Here is a 16,596-nt window from a genome sequence, read left to right as displayed (position 1 = left end):
ATGAACCTGGCTACTGGTCATATAGCAGTTTATTCCTCTGGTGGATGATACCTCTGTTGTTGAGTCTGTGTGCAGGGCGGCGGTGATGATGATGATGATGATGATGATGATGATGATGATGATGATGATGATGATGTTGTTAACAAGACTGCATTCCTCCTCTTTATATGGTACAAATCAGTATTACTGAACAAAGCATTCCATTTAGCCTTTTATATGATTCACTACATGCTGCTGTAATTCAGTATCTAAGGACCATGGTTCACCTGAGGTTCCTCGGATGTTCAGTCGAGTTTGGCACAATAAATGTTTGTTGTTTTTACCTGTGCTCGGTGGACACGCCTCCTGTTCGTACGCAACGAGCCCAGATCCCACGTTAAGGCACCGGTACTTTCTCTGTCATCAGCTTAAAAACTGAAGCTGGAACTGTGATGATGATGAGGAGGAGGAGGAGTCTCTGTCGACGGGTTTGTAGATTTGGGTCCGAAGGTTTTGGTCGAACCTCCAAACGTTCCCTCACCTTTTATCAGCGTCACTGATCATTAATCAGAAATAGTTTTGATAATAAATTAATAGTTTGTCATTTTTTTTTGCACAGAATTTTCCAGCTGTTTTTTCTCTGCTCTTCCTGTTCAGTGGCGATTGTTGATGACGGCAGACGTTTGGATTTCAGCTGTAACTCGCCACCGTCCACGCCGACGTCTTCAAACGTCCTGTTCTCTCACTCAGAGCCCGAGTTCAGGTTTTTGTCTCGTAGTGTGAAAAATGACTCGAACACAGACTCAGAGCAGATTTCTCTGGATCGTTCGTTTTCAGTTTGTAAACTAAATTATTTATCAGCTGAGACGATTAACGACACGAACGCTCGTCCCTGAAACCTCTGCTGAACCAACGCGTTCAGGTTTTATTTTATGGGATGCAGCTGTTCCCATGGCAACTGTCCTCCCTGACCCGAGTCCCTGACCTGCAGCCTCACCTCAGTGCTGACCACACGGTGGAAAAAAAAAGAAAAAGAAAAAAGGAAAAAAAAAAGAAACATGAAAAGTTTTGGGATCATTCAGAGTTATCCAGATGTTAGAGGGACAGCATTCAGATCCCAGAACAGTTAGTGGACACTGTCCTCAGCAGGTTACAGCTGTGATAGGAAACAGAGCACAGGAGCAAACAGCTGTTTCATCAGTCTGCAGAGAATATGGATCCAACATGGATCTGAAGCAGGAGTTTGAAGGGACCGAGAAAAAAACTGGACACTGATGAGACCTGGTCAGATCTGGTCCACCTGCTGAGGAAGACCATGTGATACACACCGAAAGCTCCAGACGGCTGTTAAAGGGACCGGTTTCATCTGATGTGATATTCATATGAAGAAATGAGTGAGTATCGAAGGTTTTGCAGCTCATTGAAGACACAGAACGAAATGCAGGAAAAAAAACTTTATTTTCATTTTTCGTTTACGGATCTGATGAAAAACACTCGGTACAAAAGATGTAGATTTAACAATGTTCTTATAAAACACACACACACACAGACACACACACACAGGTGCAGCAGAACGAAGCCTGGCTTCAGCCTCCGCTCTCAGTCTGATCCGGGTTTCTATCGACAGAGGAGTCTGCGTTTGGTCGTCTGATCCACCAGCTCGTGATACTCGTCCAGTTTGTCTCGCACTTTGTTGTAAATCTGAAAACAGAAAAGTTTCAGAGTCACGGGTTTGATTCCCTCTGAAGGTGCCACAGTGCAGCAGAGATTAATCGATCCATGTTTCAGGTTTTCCTCCAGTGAACTGAGGCAGAAGTTTGATCCAGATGTGTGAGCATCATTTACTCATCAGCTGTTAGGGCCGAACGCTCGTGTTTGGACGCGACGCTGACGGTTAGAGTGGCGAGCGTCGGGTCGAAGAGTCCACGCAGACAGAGGTGCAGACAGGAAGTGATGAGTACTTACGCCGCTGTTGGTCTGAGTCTCTGCGAGCGCCTGCAGCAGCTGATCGATGGACGTGTACGGCAGCCAGACCGACGTCCAGGTAGCAGACAGCGGCCTCTGAAACACACACACACACACACACACACACACACACACACACACACACACACACACACACACACACATCAGAGTGAAGTCACATTAAACATGAGAAAAAAAAATAAGTCACATGAAGCAATGTTTTTTACAGTTTGTGTGTCTGTTTCTCTGATAGTGTGCGTGTGTTTCTCTGTGTGTTTGTGTGTGTGTGTCTCTGTGTGTTCTGAGCAGTCGTATTACCTCTATTCCAAAGTACTGGTGTCCTCTTCCCAGCAGAGCGTCCACGTACTCCAGGACCAGCTCGGCTGCAGCTTCCAGCAGGTCAAAGTTCAGGTAGAGACGCAGCAGAGACGCCGCGTCCACGGCCTGAGACCAACAGAGCATGATGGGAAACAAAGACACAGCAGCTGATCTGAGCATGTGCAGAGGAGCCGCCCACTAACTGAGCGGACGCCATTCATCCATCCATCATCCCTCAGTTCTCCTCACTGACTGATTCTCACCTTGTAAGACTTGACCAGCCAATCAGGCAGAGGGGTGCCATGTGACAGCAGCTTGTTGATGACGCAGCGGTGGTGTTGTCCATTAGAGGAGGGATACCTGTCCAGGTAAGAGGCCAGCAGCCGCCACGCCTCGTCAGTGGCGCTGAGCAGAGCGGAAAGAGACGAAAACCTTGTTAAACATCAGGAATTAACTGGTGTCTGTCCACGGACACAGCTGGACACCTGCTGGAGGAAGGACCGTGGGGGGGGGGGTCTCAGGACCACATCTACAGAGCTGAGACACCAGGACTAACGAGCCAGGATGACACTCGTTAACCAGGATTAACGAGCGTTTGTTGATCAGCTCATTTACAGGAGTGAAAGTCTCACCTGGACTCTTTGGTGTTGACGACAGATGACAGCTGATTATCGGCCAACCAGCTCCAGGCTTCGTTCTGAGTCTCCTCCCCCCCAAACTGAAGCCGGATGCACCTGAGCAGAAACACACGAGGACACATGAGGACAGATAAGACCTGGGTCAAACATCAGTAACATGTTTTATTTCACAGCTGAATAATTTTCCTGGTGGTCCCTCAGAGGACAGAGGGCTGAGCTTTCACCCCACAGCTCATGTTTTCAACATGATGAGACTTCAGGGGACAAGTCCTGATGTGCGAGCGCTCAGTCCTCTGTCCCCTGTGAACCTCCAGGTCAAAAACAGCCGTGATCCAGGACTCACTTGAAGGCCAGACCCTCAAAGACAGGAGTCAGGCTCAGTCTGAAGGTCTGACAGAGAGACAGTGCTGAGTCAAAGAGTCCTGCTTGGACCAGCAAGGCCACCATCTCCACCGCTGAGGCACTGCCTGCAGACAGAGACAGAGACAGGTTTCCGTCTGTGGTCTTCGTATAATAAACTGAAACTGTCACTTCCTAACTCTGCGACAGATTCTGCCGGAGACGCTGGTGTTTATGTGTTTTATGCTCAGGGGGTGGGGTGGGTGGGGGGGGGGGAAGGGGGCGTACCGGCAATGGCGGCGGATGGCGGGTGATGCTGAGCGAGGGTGAGGCGGCTGCGGGACAGGATGTACTCCTTCTCCAGGTCCTTGAGTTCCAGGATGTCGACCTGACGTTTGACTGCAACAGGAAGCAAAGTAAGACGATAGCTCCACTCATAAAACCTGCAGTTACACTCGTCTGTCCACCAGAGGGAGCAACAACCCCACAACCAAGGTGTGAGGACTCAGAGGAGTCCACTTCCTCTGAGGTTTCCTTCATGAGATCTGGTTCCTGTCTGTAATAACTCTGTTCCTGTCCACAGCGAGGTTGCTGATAAAGTTTTATTTAAAGACGGGGTCTGACCTGGTTCAGAAGAAAACTCTCCGTCGGAGTTCCTCTTTGGCGACGCTCCCGGACGCTCGTACTGCAGCAAACACACACACACACACACACACGTTTTTATTCACGTCAGCAGAACGCGGCCCGCTGTACACGCAGGTGCTGCTGCGAACACGTGCTGTCACGTACCACGGCTCCGGAGGCGGGTCGGACGATCCAGGCGTACTCGGGTCTGATGAGCCGGAGGCAGTTGAGAGCGGCCAGGTAACAGTTCACCTGTTTCTGAAGACCGAGACGAGTCCGGACCTCACGACCCAGACGCATCCCCAACTCGAACATCACTGTCCCCGCTGAACACACGCGCACACACACACGCATGCACACACACACAGTGTGTAATGTAACGCTGTGTTTTGCTCATTATTGTGAGAGAGTGTGTGTGTACGCGTGTGTGTGTGCGTCTGTACCTTTCCTGTAGTTGTGTCTGTTGATCTGGAAGGCGTACAGCAGCTCGTAGTAGTTGTGAGCCAGCAGGTCCAAACCTCTGGCCCGAGACTCGATGATGCCGACAACCTGATGATACACAACGAGACAGTTACCCGTCAGAGGGACGGACGCAGGACGCCTGTCTGTCTCCCGCTGGGTTCCCATCACAGGGCTGGACACAGGTGATACTGCACATTGACTGTTCCTGTCAGAGGTCAGAGGTCAGGGGTGAAGGTTTTACCTCGTCATGCAGGTTAACGTAGGAGAACCGGACTAAATCCTGGAGCTGAGAGCGTTCACACAGAACCACCACGAGCTGACGGAGACAATCCAGCTGCCTGTGAGACAGACAGACAGACAGAGACAGGTGAGAAGGATCAACAGGTGACCAGACTGAACCAATCAAACGTGTGCGTACATGCTGCTGTCTGGGTTCTGTGTGTGTGTGTGTGTGTGTGTGTGCGTACATGCTGCTGTCTGGGTTCTGTGTGTGTGTGTGTGTGTGTGTGTGTGTGTGTGTGTGTGTGTGCGTACATGCTGCTGTCTGGGTTCTGTGTGTGTGTGTGTGTGTGTGTGTGTGTGTGCGTACATGCTGCTGTCTGTGTGTGTGTGTGTGTGTGTGTGTGTGTGTGTGTGTGTGTGCGCGCGTACATGCTGCTGTCTGGGTTCTGTGTGTGTGTGTGTGTGTGTGTGTGCGTACATGCTGCTGTCTGGGTTCTGTGTCAGAGCTTCATAGGCTTCGCTGTTGTGTCCCAGGTCCAGGTGATGTTTGAATATGCGTGTCCACAGAGCCGCCTGAGGACACAGACGTGTGTTTTTATGTGCAGGTGTTACACATAATTAGAAAAACACCACTGAGCGTGTGCAGTGAGCCGCACGGCGTGGAAGCTGGGAAACGGCTCCACCAGCGTTACCTGGCGGCCGGCTGTTACCTGACTGCTGATGTCACTGACGGCCTCCGTTATGGCCAGAGAGGCCAGCTGGATGACCAGCTCAGGTAGGCCCATGTCCTCCAGCAGCCGCAGCACCTGGAAACACACACACACACATAAAATCAGTCAGTAAGAAGACGTGTGCAGCGTCACAGGAAGTCACAGGACGCTTCACTGACCGTCAGAGCGCAGTCGCACAAAGCGTGGCTGCTTTCTGATCTGATACACGTGTGAAGCTCGATGACTGTATGTTACACAGCTGTGATGCTATCAAGGTGTCTGTCTCTGACTGTCTCTGTCTGTCTCTGACTCTGTCTCTCCACCTGTTTAATATGAACACTGTGGATCTGCTCAGCTCTGCAGCAGCAGGATGACGGTTCAGGGCTCTGCACTGCAGGTCAGAGCTGATTGGATACTGAGGGCTGTCAGACGTTTGATGTCACAGGTTTGATTCTGACACTTGAAAACACACCTGTCTGCCTCCTGCACACGGACTATCTAAGTTTTAGCTTCACTGGCTAATTTTCCTGTTAATCAGCAGCTGGTTTTAATGGTTATAATGGTTGTGGTACCTTGTTGTAGTACTGTAATCTGGGGGTCGAGGCAGCTTCGTCGTCCTCCGTGCCCGTCAGCCTCATCAGAAACTCCTCCCTCTCCACCTCTGTCGCTGCCTCCTGGAAACACTGCAGAGCCTGATGGAGAAACAGCGACAGCAGGTGAAATGATTTCCACCAGCAGCCACAGGTGCTTCACCCTCTGCGGCCACAGGTGCTTCACCCTCTGCAGCCACAGGTGCTTCACCCTCTGCAGCCACAGGTGCTTCACCCTCTGCAGCGGAGGTCAGCGCGGCTGGCGTAACCCACCTTCTGGCCCTCGCCGTTGGCCAGGTAACACTGACCCAGCATGAAGCGACAGGAGCCGACGTTCATCTGACACCACGGACCAATCAGCCTCACGTACTCCTGAAAACACAGGTGAGACGCACCTGTTTAACCATCACATGTCAGAACTATCACGTGTTCATTTCATTCTCATTTATTCACCAATTACAAACACAGGTAAGATGAAGAGGAGGACAGACAGGTGCAGCTGTAACACCTGTAAATATTTCTACACACTGATCCAGAGGTCAAGCCCACCTGCAGCTGCGTGTACTGGCAGTTGGCCATCAGGCACTCCGGGAACTGGAAACCAGGGTTACTGGGCCAACTGGGAATCACCAGTTAAGGTTCGAGAACGAACAGACAGACAGACGGACAGACACTGGTGGAGACAGAAAGTCACCGCCGCCTCAGGCCCGTGCTAACGTGCGGCGGGGGAAGGATACAGCAGCTGTGCCAGCAGGCTGACCACGCTGGAGATCACGTGGGTCCAGAGGAGCACGGAGTTACTCTGCTGCTGACAGAAGATCTGAGAGACGATGATCTTCCTCGCTACGGTCTGATAGAACAGCTCCACCACGGTCTGAGGACTCAGCACTGCACAGACAGACAGCGTGTCAACACACATGCACACGCACACGCACACACACAGGCTGACTACAGCGTCACTGACCTGATCTACTGTTGGACACAGCTGGAGTGTCAGACAGCTCCAACACCGTCAGGTGCTGCAGGTTAGCGTCTCTGAAACAACACAGGAGGTCAAAGGTCACATGTATGAAAACTCACTTTTTAGCATGTTAATGTCTCTTCGTGTTCCTGTTCGATTCCTTCGTGTTGGACACAGGGAACACAGATGTCCCCGTATTCCACAGTGATACTGCTGCCTTTGTATAATAAACCTGTGTGCACCCGCACGTGTGCTGGTTTGTATTTGTGTGTACTCACATGATGTCCATGGGGACACAGGAGGCGAGGGTCTGACTGATGTGTTTGAGGAGGTAGTAAGAGGACAGGAGGTGGGAGCTCCGAGGAATCAGGTCCTGCTGGAGCTGCAGCAGCTGAGCCCCCCCACCCAGAAACACCTGGACACACAGAAACTTCATTTCATTTTCATGTTACTGTGACAGACGGCAGCACGTCAGTCCTCGGGTTTCAGAGTGGAAGGAAGGACGGACGAGACAGAAGGAGCTCGGTGCCGAGCGCCGAGTCCGAACCTTCGTGTGCGTAGAAATCCAGCGCAAAGAATGACGTGCTGCTGTGACCCTGGACAAGGTGTCAGCCTCTGGTTATTTCCTCTTTAAATTTGTCTTTTTCTTTTGTTCTGACAGGTCTCATCCTTGTTTGCTACGTATGTGCACATGTACTGTGTGTGTGTGTGTGTGTGCGCACATACGTTGTCTCCGAAGCGCAGGTAGAGTTTCTGCAGGAGGAGCAGGTCTCTGCAGAACAGAGCTCGGGTCACAGCCATGTGACAGACGGCCTGACAGACCACAGACACTGCAGAGGTGCTGCCGTACAGCTGAGAGAGGCTGATCCTCAGGTTCAGACTCTGAGCTGAGAGACACAGATCAGGGAAAGGTAGACGCCGGTCGGTAAGTGGAGTTTCTCACATACAGAAACCTGTAACTGCAACCGAAACATTCCTACCAGGTGTGACGGGCCCTTCTGCTGCGACCTCGGAGTCCGTCTCCAGGTCCATTTCCCTCAGCAGGACCATCATGGCTGCCATCGGATTGCGGACGTCCTGCAGCTTGTTCTGGATGTCCTCGATCACGTTATCACTGCAGAAAACACGCTAATGTTAACGTATGTGATCGGCTTCATAGGTTACTTCAGCTCCTCCATCAGAAGGGAACCATCTACCGGTCTGGGTCTGGGAGGCAGACCCCCTCAGGCCCCCTCAGACCCCCTCAGGCCCCCTCAGGCCCCCTCAGGCCCCCACAGACCCCCTCAGACCCCCTCAGACCCCCTCAGACCCCCTCAGACCCCTCAGGCCCCCTCAGGCCCTCGCTCCATGTTTCAGAGCAGCTGAAAACTTTCCTCTGATAAACCTTAGAGTCAGTTCTGGTTCAAGTTTTCCTCGAACCACGCCCTAGTTAAGCTGCTATAGGCTCAGACTGCCAGGGGATTTCCCATGATGCACCAAGCTCCTCTCTCCTCTGCCTGTTACTAACGCAGAGTAATCTCTCTCCCATCATGTTGCATGCAGCATGGCTGACCTGTCATTGGACAGCATGTTTTCCAGGATGAGTTCTGCGGCTCTCTCAGGCGACTGAAGATGTTCCAGAGCTTTCTCCATCTCGTACGCCATCTCTCCAGAAACTGCATCGCTGACCAGCCGCAAACACTGAACCAGCTGCAGCACATCGCGCCCGACCTCTGGGTCTGAGGACACGGAGATAAATATACACACACAATACAATACACACACTCATCTATGTACACAACGTACACACACAAAGGCTCAAAAAGCTTTAAGATTCTGCAGTTTCTACTGGAACATCAGAAATATGAAAAACCAGCTGGGTCTGCAGTTTGGTGTTCTCAGGTTAGCATCAACGCTGTTTACCTTCGGCGATGGGCGTCTCCTCCTCCGAGAAAAGATACTCATCATAGGAGAGGTACAGGTGATCCACGGCGAAACACGGCAGGAGGAACGACACCAAACCCTGAAACACAGAGACGAGAGTTTAAAGAGGAGCTCACACGTAATCACACACACCCTGATGCACAATGTTAACGCAGATTCACACCTCCTCACCTTCTTCAGCAGACAGACCAGGCCTGTGTGGTGACCGACCGTCAGACCCAGAGGCATCGACAGAGATTCCTGATACTGCAAACAGCAGGCATAGAACTTGGACCAGAACTCCACCTGCAGCTGACGGTACTCCTCCTGAGAAAACTCAAACTCCGTCACACTGCTCTGCAGCTGCAGGAGGTAAGAAACCGCGAGGAGAAGTGGAGGGTAGAGAGGAAGTGATGAGAGGAGGACGGAGGACAGTAACAGTGATAAGAAACCAGACCATGTTGAGATAAATTACCTCCGTCTCCACAGCCACTGTCACCTCTTTCTTCAGAGTCTCCCAGGACACATCGGTGACCCTCTCTGAGCCACGGCGGTAGATCTGAAACACAAAATACACAAAACATACCAAATACATATCATCATCTCCTACATTACACACACACGCACACGTCCTGTGTGGCGTGTCCTTCTTCATGGGAGGACAGTTAAAGACAGCTGATATGGATTTAATGTCCTGGTTCAGTAAAAGCTTGAATCAATAGTGATCATGTAAATAAAATGATCCTTTCTAACATGTTCCATTCTATAAAACCTGCAAACAGAGTCAGAGCCTGGGGAAAGGTGACGGGACGGAGAACAGTCTCACCTGCAGAGCTTTAACAATGGCTGAAGCAGTGAATCGCAGAGGTGAGAACAGAACCTCCAGGTACGTCTCCTGTTGGCACACATCACATCAGACAGGTGAGCAGGTAAGGACAGCGTCACACGACAAAAACAAAACACGACAGTGGACGTTGACCTGCTCTGAACAGAGCTCTGACACTGTTTACTGGTTAGGTTAGTGGTGTGGTACTGGTATGCTTCGGTTTAATGCAGGTGTGGGACTGGTCTTACTCTGGGGTCCTGGTCCACTCCTATATGGACTTCTTCCTCTGGTGGGGGCTGAACAAACACCTGGTTCCACTGACCTGCTGTGTTACTGTAACACACAGACACATACATAGTAGACACTTGAGGACGTTCTGTCCGCAGTGGACTGAGCCATCGAATCACCTCAGTGCATTCACACGTGTTCTTCGTCAGGTGTGATAGGTGTGACCTCTGATGACAGACAGTAACTGACAGACAGTAACTGACCTACTTACTGTTCAAAGTTGATATATTTGACCACAGTGGTGTTGGTGTCATCAACCCAGAGGCCCCAGATATCTGTCGACGTCAGCTGGAAGTCCACCAGAGTCTCCTGTCCACACACAGATATAAGGTTAATCTTTTCATTCATTAAATGGCAGATGGACAAACAGGACAAAAGAAGACATGTGGACTCATAGAGGACAGATAGTTCACACCTGTTTATATAAGGTCCCACAGTTCACACTGCATGTCAGGACAAAGCCACTGGTCCTACAGCTCATCCAGCCAAACTGAGTGACTGGACATCAGAGACATGATCAGATGGGTTTACCTGTGTGGTGAACAGGGTGGAGATGTGTTCCAGGCTGTAGCGGTTGTTGTCGGTGGTGACGAGCTGCAGGACGGTGAACTGTCCCCTCTGAGGTACGGCCAGGTAAACTGACAGACAGAGGCCGGTGGTGGAGGAGAAGGCCAGCCTCAGGCGGTGGCCCTGCCCCGACAGACGCTTCACCCCTTTACAGGCCGGCATGTACTCCAACATGTCTGTCTCCAGCAGACACGCCTGCTCCTGCACACGGGAACAGAACCAGTGTGTTTAGCGTCTCTCCATTGACATCAGATTTTCCTGACAGAAGTTGTGCACGGGGGGTTCAAAAGTCTGAGACCAGACCAGAGGGACCAGCGTGTCTCTGAAGGACAACCCCAACCCTCCATGTTTCACTGTGGCATCATCCCCTCTCCTTTCATTCACCCTCCTGTTCCTGCTGTGACTCAGACTGGGATTCATCAGTGAACTGGTCTTTTTCCAGCAGTCCTCTGTGACATGCTGCTGAGTGTGTGTCCTGCTCCTCGTCCTCTGAGACTCAGAGGTTGTCTCAGTGCTGAAGTTGCTTTTCTAACTCACAGTGAACTAAGCTTGATGTACTGATCTTCTAGTCAGTGTCAGGGTTCCAGATCATTCACCCCTGTATTCACCTTTGACCAAATCAATCTACTCATTCAGATCATAATGTTATATTGTGAGATTAATGTCTGACCCTGAGCGACCACATGCGCAGCCTGTGATCCTGACAGAGGGCGAAGATGAAGGAGTCTTCCTCCAGCTCCCTGACAGCCAGACTGAGGGCGAGGTCAGCCGGACTCTGCTCCCCGCGGATCGCTGTGGGCATCCAGCCCGACAGCCTCTGCATCATGGAGCTCCTCTTCAGCTCCACCATGGACACGCTGCCTGCAGGGAGGGAAGACACCGTCAGAAGTAAGTACAAAAGCAACCTGAGCAGTTTCCATTCACAGTAAAGGAACAGAACAAGTATGAAACAGAGACTGAAACGTGGCGCGTTGAGACCACCTGTCAACCTGCAGTCACTTCCACAACATTTCCAAGCTGCTGCTCTGCAGAAATCCTGATTTTATAAGTTAACGATGATGGCTGCGCTGTGATTTCAGGTGTATTTACCTGTGCAAAGAGCCAAAACGACAGTAACTTAATGTGAAACCTACTTGATCTGTGCGCTGAGGCCTTCACGTAGGTGATGGAGGACTGACCTCCATCACCTACGTGAAAACTGATGGAAGAAGAATTCTCCTTCCAGCCAGTATGAACAAGAGGAATGATTACAGCAACAAACACTAAAATATGGCAGTGAAGTGACGGCGGTGAGCTGACGGCGGAGAGCTGACGGCGGAGAGCTGACGGCGGTGAAGTGACGGCGGTGAGCTGACGGCGGTGAGCTGATGGCAGAGAGCTGACGGCAGTGAGCTGACGGCGGTGAGGTGACGGCAGATCTTTACCCTGTGTATCGTGAGGGGGCAGAGTGACCACCATGATGCCTCCTGCAGGTGAAGCCAGAGCAAAGTGAGCCTCTCCCTGATGACTCAGCCAGGCCGTACAGGTACTGGGACTCCCCGTCTGTCCTGCCAAGCTGGGGATGATGGCACTGTGTGTCGGGTCCTGCAGACTCAGCTTACCCACATCAGTGAAGATGGACTGCATGTGGAGCTCTGTGACCAGCTCCTGGAGGGGGGGACACAGGCAGCGGGAGAAGGGCCATTTATCTGGTATTATAACCACAGTTTCTCATGCTTAAAATAATAGTGACAGGTGTCCACTGTAATTTCCCAAAACCCAAGATGAAATTGTTTTATTTGACCAAAAATGTTAACACTTTCGTTTACAGTCAGACATTCAGTTTCAGTAACTCACACTGCGGTACATGCGTGTGGGGTGAGGCAGCACCAGTCTGTGGACGCTCTGATTGGTGGAGATGAGGATGAGGACATTGTTGAGAGTCTCCTGGACGCTGACTCCTCCTGGCAGGACAGTACAGTGGGTGAACCTGAGTTTGACAGCGTTGTTGAGGAGGTTGGTGTCTAGAGACTGTTCCACCAGCTGCACCGTGTCTCCTGACGTGGACCTACACAGAGTCACAGCACTGACATGAGTCCACACACGTTTATACATGACGCTGTGATGAACTCCACACTGTTAGGTAGGCAGTAGAACTGTTAAAGTGCTGCAGGAGTTTTGACCTCTCAGACATTATCTACAGGACATCTATCATTATGACGACATGAAAACATAGACCACTGTCCCACAGCCCAGATTCGACTTGAGAAGAAATAAAACAGAAAAAGACATGAAAGCAGCTCTATTGTCACCTGTGAATATTCTATGGATCGTAAAATGCTCAAAATTAACGAACATCAGTGATACACTTTTTCTACCCCCCCCGTCCCAATCTGAGTCCTTTAAAGTCCACAAACACGATGCTACTCACCAGTGTATGAATCTGTTGCTGGTGACTGACAGCAGCTTCCCACTCTCCTCATAATGGAACGCTCCAGCACTGTCGGGAAACTTCAGTCCTCCAGGAAGAGCGCTCAGACCTGCGGACAGAAACCCAGTCATCACCGCCAGACCCGAACCTCTCCCGGACCGTCGGTTGTACTGGTATATTCCGGTGTGTAATATTTTCTCAGTAACACAACACGTCGTGTCTGTGTACCACGGTCAGACACTGCATTTCCACAGTTTGTGTTACTCCTGATTACAGGGGGATCTGTGCCGAGGTACATCGGACTGCAGGAGTCTAACAGTTGTATGATGTGAAACTGTTCGTGAGTAAATTCAGATATCACCGTTTACTGTTTGACAGGTGAGCTAAAAGCTAGGTTACCGGCTAACTAACTAGCTGAAGCAAAAGAGAGACAGAGGACTGTTAGTACACCGCATGTCACCTGCTCAGGAGCTAAGGGCGGCGAATTTAACAGGCCCAGGTGAGCGGTCAGTGTTTCGGTCCAAACACAACCGTAACACAGTAACGTTCCCCCGGGCCCGGTCAACTCACGCTAAGGTTAGCCGGCGTGTTAGCGCTGTTAGCATGCTGTTAGCATGCTCTCGCAGTGAACCCTTGCGTTGAGACGAGCATGTTTAAATGTCAGACAGGAGGACGGAGCTGTGAGGACGGAGTGTGAAGGTTTACCGAGGTTTACGGTCACTTCTCTGAACCGGGACAGGGTTTCCCTCTCAAATCCACAAATTTCTATGAAGCTGCGCTCCAACACCGCCGCCATCTTCTCCTCCGACAACAGTGACGTCAAAGGGACAGAAACCGCGGGCTGTTCTTTCGAACATTTAAAGAGACAGGTCACCACAGACAGGTCACCACAGACAGGTCAGACAGGTCACCACAGACAGGTCATCACAGACAGGTCATCACAGACAGGTCAGACAGGTCACCACAGACAGGTCACCACAGACAGGTCAGACAGGTCACCACAGACAGGTCATCACAGACAGGTCATCACAGACAGGTCACCACAGACAGGTCAGACAGGTCACCACAGACAGGTCACCACAGACAGGTCAGACAGGTTCCCACAGACAGGTCACACAGATCACCACAGACAGGTCATCACAGACACGTCAGAGAGGTCACCACAACCAGGTCAGACAGGCCGCCACAGACAGGCCGCCACAGACAGGTCACCATAGACAGGTCATCACAGACAGATCATCACAGACAGGTCAGACAAATCACCACAGACAGATCATCACAGACAGGTCAGACAGGCCACCACAGAAAGGACATAACAGACAGATCATCACAGACAGGTCTACACAAACAGGTCACCACAGACAGGTCACCACAGACAGATCATTACAGACAGGTCTACACAAACAGGTCACCACAGACAGGTCACCACAGACAGATCATTACAGACAGGTCTACACAAACAGGTCACCACAGACAGGTCACCACAGACAGTTCTACACAAACAGGTCACCACAGACAGGTCACCACAGACAGATCATCACAGACAGGTCTACACAAACAGGTCACCACAGACAGGTCACCACAGACAGGCCATCACAAACAGGTCAGACTGATCACCACAAACAGGTCATCACAGACACGTCAGAGAGGTCACCACAGACAGGTCAGACAGATCACCACAACCAGGTCAGACAGGCCGCCACAGACAGGTCACCATAGACAGGTCATCACAGACAGATCATCACAGACAGGTCAGACAAATCACCACAGACAGATCATCAAAGACAGGTCAGACAGGCCATCACAGACAGGTCAGACAGGCCACCACAGAAAGGACATAACAGACAGATCATCACAGACAGGTCTACACAAACAGGTCACCACAGACAGTTCTACACAAACAGGTCTACACAAACAGGTCACCACAGACAGGTCACCACAGACAGGCCATCACAAACAGGTCAGACTGATCACCACAGACAGGTCACCACAGACAGGCCATCACAGACAGGTCAGACTGATCACCACAGACAGGTCACCACAGACAGACCATCACAGACAGGCCATCACAGACAGGTCAGACTGATCAGCACAGACAGATCACCACAGACAGGCCATCACAGACAGGCCATCACAGACAGGCCATCACAGACAGGTAACAAACTCTTTCCTTGTGACCATTAGAGTTGTCTTTACATTATTTAATCATCCATTTATAGATCAGCACACGAACTGGCGGACACCATCCGAAACGCTCCAAACAGAACATTTTAAGCAAAGAAAGAAGAAGAAAAAGTTCTGGTTCACCGACCTGTCCCATCAAAACATCCACAATGTGAACAGTTGAAATGAAATGCGTGAGACATTTAGAGGACGATGTCTCTGCGATGAGTGTCTGTGATCAGAAACTGTTCCTCTGGCTCTTAATGAAACATCTTACTGGGGAATGAAAGCACAGCCGCACCATTTCCTGGTTCCCACAGTTTGCACCAAATTTCAGGTGGAAGACTTGGATGGAACGAGAACGATGGAATTTAAATTTAGCAGAAAGAATGAGCTCGGTGTGCTGTCGGCCCGTCAGTGGCAGAAGATGAATTTAGATCCTTTAGTGAAAGCACTGAAACAACACTTTGGCCTCTTTCACAGACTGTTCTAATTAAACAAATATAAACTTTTTGTTAGATGATCATTGCTGACGCACAACAAGCAAATGTGATTTATGAGGACTTTTACAATCTGTGAAGCATATGACCCCCTCTGTCCCCAAAAAGCCTCAGAAAGAGCAACAGAGGAGGGACTGCTCTTCAGGATGGACACAAAGGAAATGGACATGTCCAGAACAGAGCAACATAATAGATTTACAGTCTGGAACATTATAGATTATAAACACAGATGAAGAAAATGATCTGGGACAACATTGAGCAACTTCCACAACCTGAGCCACATGACCTCCTGTCCACCACGAAGACCTGGAACACAGACACACTACACAAACACACAAGAGACAAAGCCAAGAACATAATTCACACACAGAGAGGGAGAGATGAGGAGGAGGAGGAGGCTGGGAGTCCTGGAGGACTGAGATCCAGATCCAAGACATCTGGAATGAGGCACCGACAGCCAGGAGAGGGAGAGACGTCCCAGGATGACGGATCCGGGGGGGGGGCACTCCACTCAGGCCTCACGGCTATAAACAGGAAACAGGATGAACATCCTACAGAATCTCAGAGAACACACATTTCTGAAGCTCCATCAATCCTCCACACCCTCCATCCCAAAACCCAGAGGAGCGCCCCCCATGGCAGCTGGTGCTGAGACTAACTGCACCCCCACCCCCCCAGACACACTCTGACCAGTTTCACAACAACACTGCTTTCCAAAGACCAATCAGAGCGAAGCACAGGATCACACGATGTAAAGAAACCTGATCTGAACGTTCAGAACATCTGTGAAGTGTCAGAGACAGAGAGCAGAGGCAGATCCTAACCCAGTCCAGGATCAGACACCACACAGAGACGGGGACAATCTGTTCCATGTCTCACGTGTTTCACAGTGAGACATTTGCTTCTTTTCTCTTCTTTTGTTCATATGTGACTTTTTGCTTTGGCAACACGTTTGATCCAAAATGTCAACAAAGCCAATTTAATTGAAAGAGAGAGAATGGAAGTCAATACAATGTCCTAACAAGGACAGTCCAGCAAATTTTCTCATGAAGACACTTGGACAACAAGAAGTTGCTGCTAGGAATCTGTGTGTGCGTGTGTGTTGAACAGATGAATGTTGGCAGTGATATAA

The 16,596-nt window shown here is 50.5% G+C and overlaps 2 protein-coding genes across 2 annotated transcripts in view; one reads left to right on the top strand and one right to left on the bottom strand.

Annotated features, from left to right (window-relative positions):
* Positions 1-328, top strand: part of LOC121182486 (fibroblast growth factor receptor substrate 2-like) — a 10,277-nt gene extending 9,949 nt beyond the window's left edge. The window contains 1 exon segment of the mRNA XM_041039026.1: positions 1-328. This exon segment is cut by the window's left edge and continues 787 nt beyond it. The gene's annotated coding sequence lies outside the window, so the exon portion shown is untranslated.
* A 1,092-nt stretch (positions 329-1,420) lies between these two features.
* Positions 1,421-13,632, bottom strand: nup160 (nucleoporin 160). The gene is made up of 34 exons (XM_041039061.1): positions 13,507-13,632; positions 12,802-12,910; positions 12,228-12,438; positions 11,816-12,038; positions 11,062-11,252; positions 10,356-10,592; positions 10,036-10,133; positions 9,785-9,869; positions 9,537-9,605; positions 9,186-9,269; positions 8,903-9,073; positions 8,711-8,810; positions 8,361-8,526; positions 7,789-7,922; positions 7,535-7,695; positions 7,087-7,223; positions 6,812-6,882; positions 6,585-6,735; positions 6,397-6,466; positions 6,121-6,219; positions 5,830-5,949; positions 5,258-5,353; positions 5,026-5,120; positions 4,567-4,663; positions 4,307-4,412; positions 4,029-4,189; positions 3,864-3,924; positions 3,528-3,638; positions 3,244-3,367; positions 2,895-2,996; positions 2,526-2,667; positions 2,263-2,388; positions 1,945-2,040; positions 1,421-1,680 (listed from the first exon to the last, which is right to left on the bottom strand). Exons 1-34 carry the CDS (start codon positions 13,595-13,597, stop codon positions 1,597-1,599), a joined length of 4,179 nt encoding a protein of 1,392 aa, XP_040894995.1. The 5' UTR covers positions 13,598-13,632; the 3' UTR covers positions 1,421-1,596.
* Positions 13,633-16,596: the final 2,964 nt, after the last annotated feature.

This window comes from Toxotes jaculatrix, chromosome 5 (assembly GCF_017976425.1).
Source record: "Toxotes jaculatrix isolate fToxJac2 chromosome 5, fToxJac2.pri, whole genome shotgun sequence".
Lineage (NCBI taxonomy): Eukaryota > Metazoa > Chordata > Actinopteri > Toxotidae > Toxotes > Toxotes jaculatrix.
This window is presented reverse-complemented; position numbering and strand designations above follow the sequence as displayed.

Bases quoted from the DNA above. Each gene is read 5' to 3' on its own strand.
- nup160 (XM_041039061.1), bottom strand. From the start codon at position 13,597: ATGGCGGCGGTGTTGGAGCGCAGCTTCATAGAAATTTGTGGATTTGAG. The intron at 9,074-9,185 runs GTAATTTATCTC...TACCTCCTGCAG, and splicing joins CAGTGGCTGTGGAGACGGAG to CTGCAGAGCAGTGTGACGGA. The intron at 7,923-8,360 runs GTCAGCCATGCT...TGTTTTCTGCAG, and splicing joins AACATGCTGTCCAATGACAG to TGATAACGTGATCGAGGACA.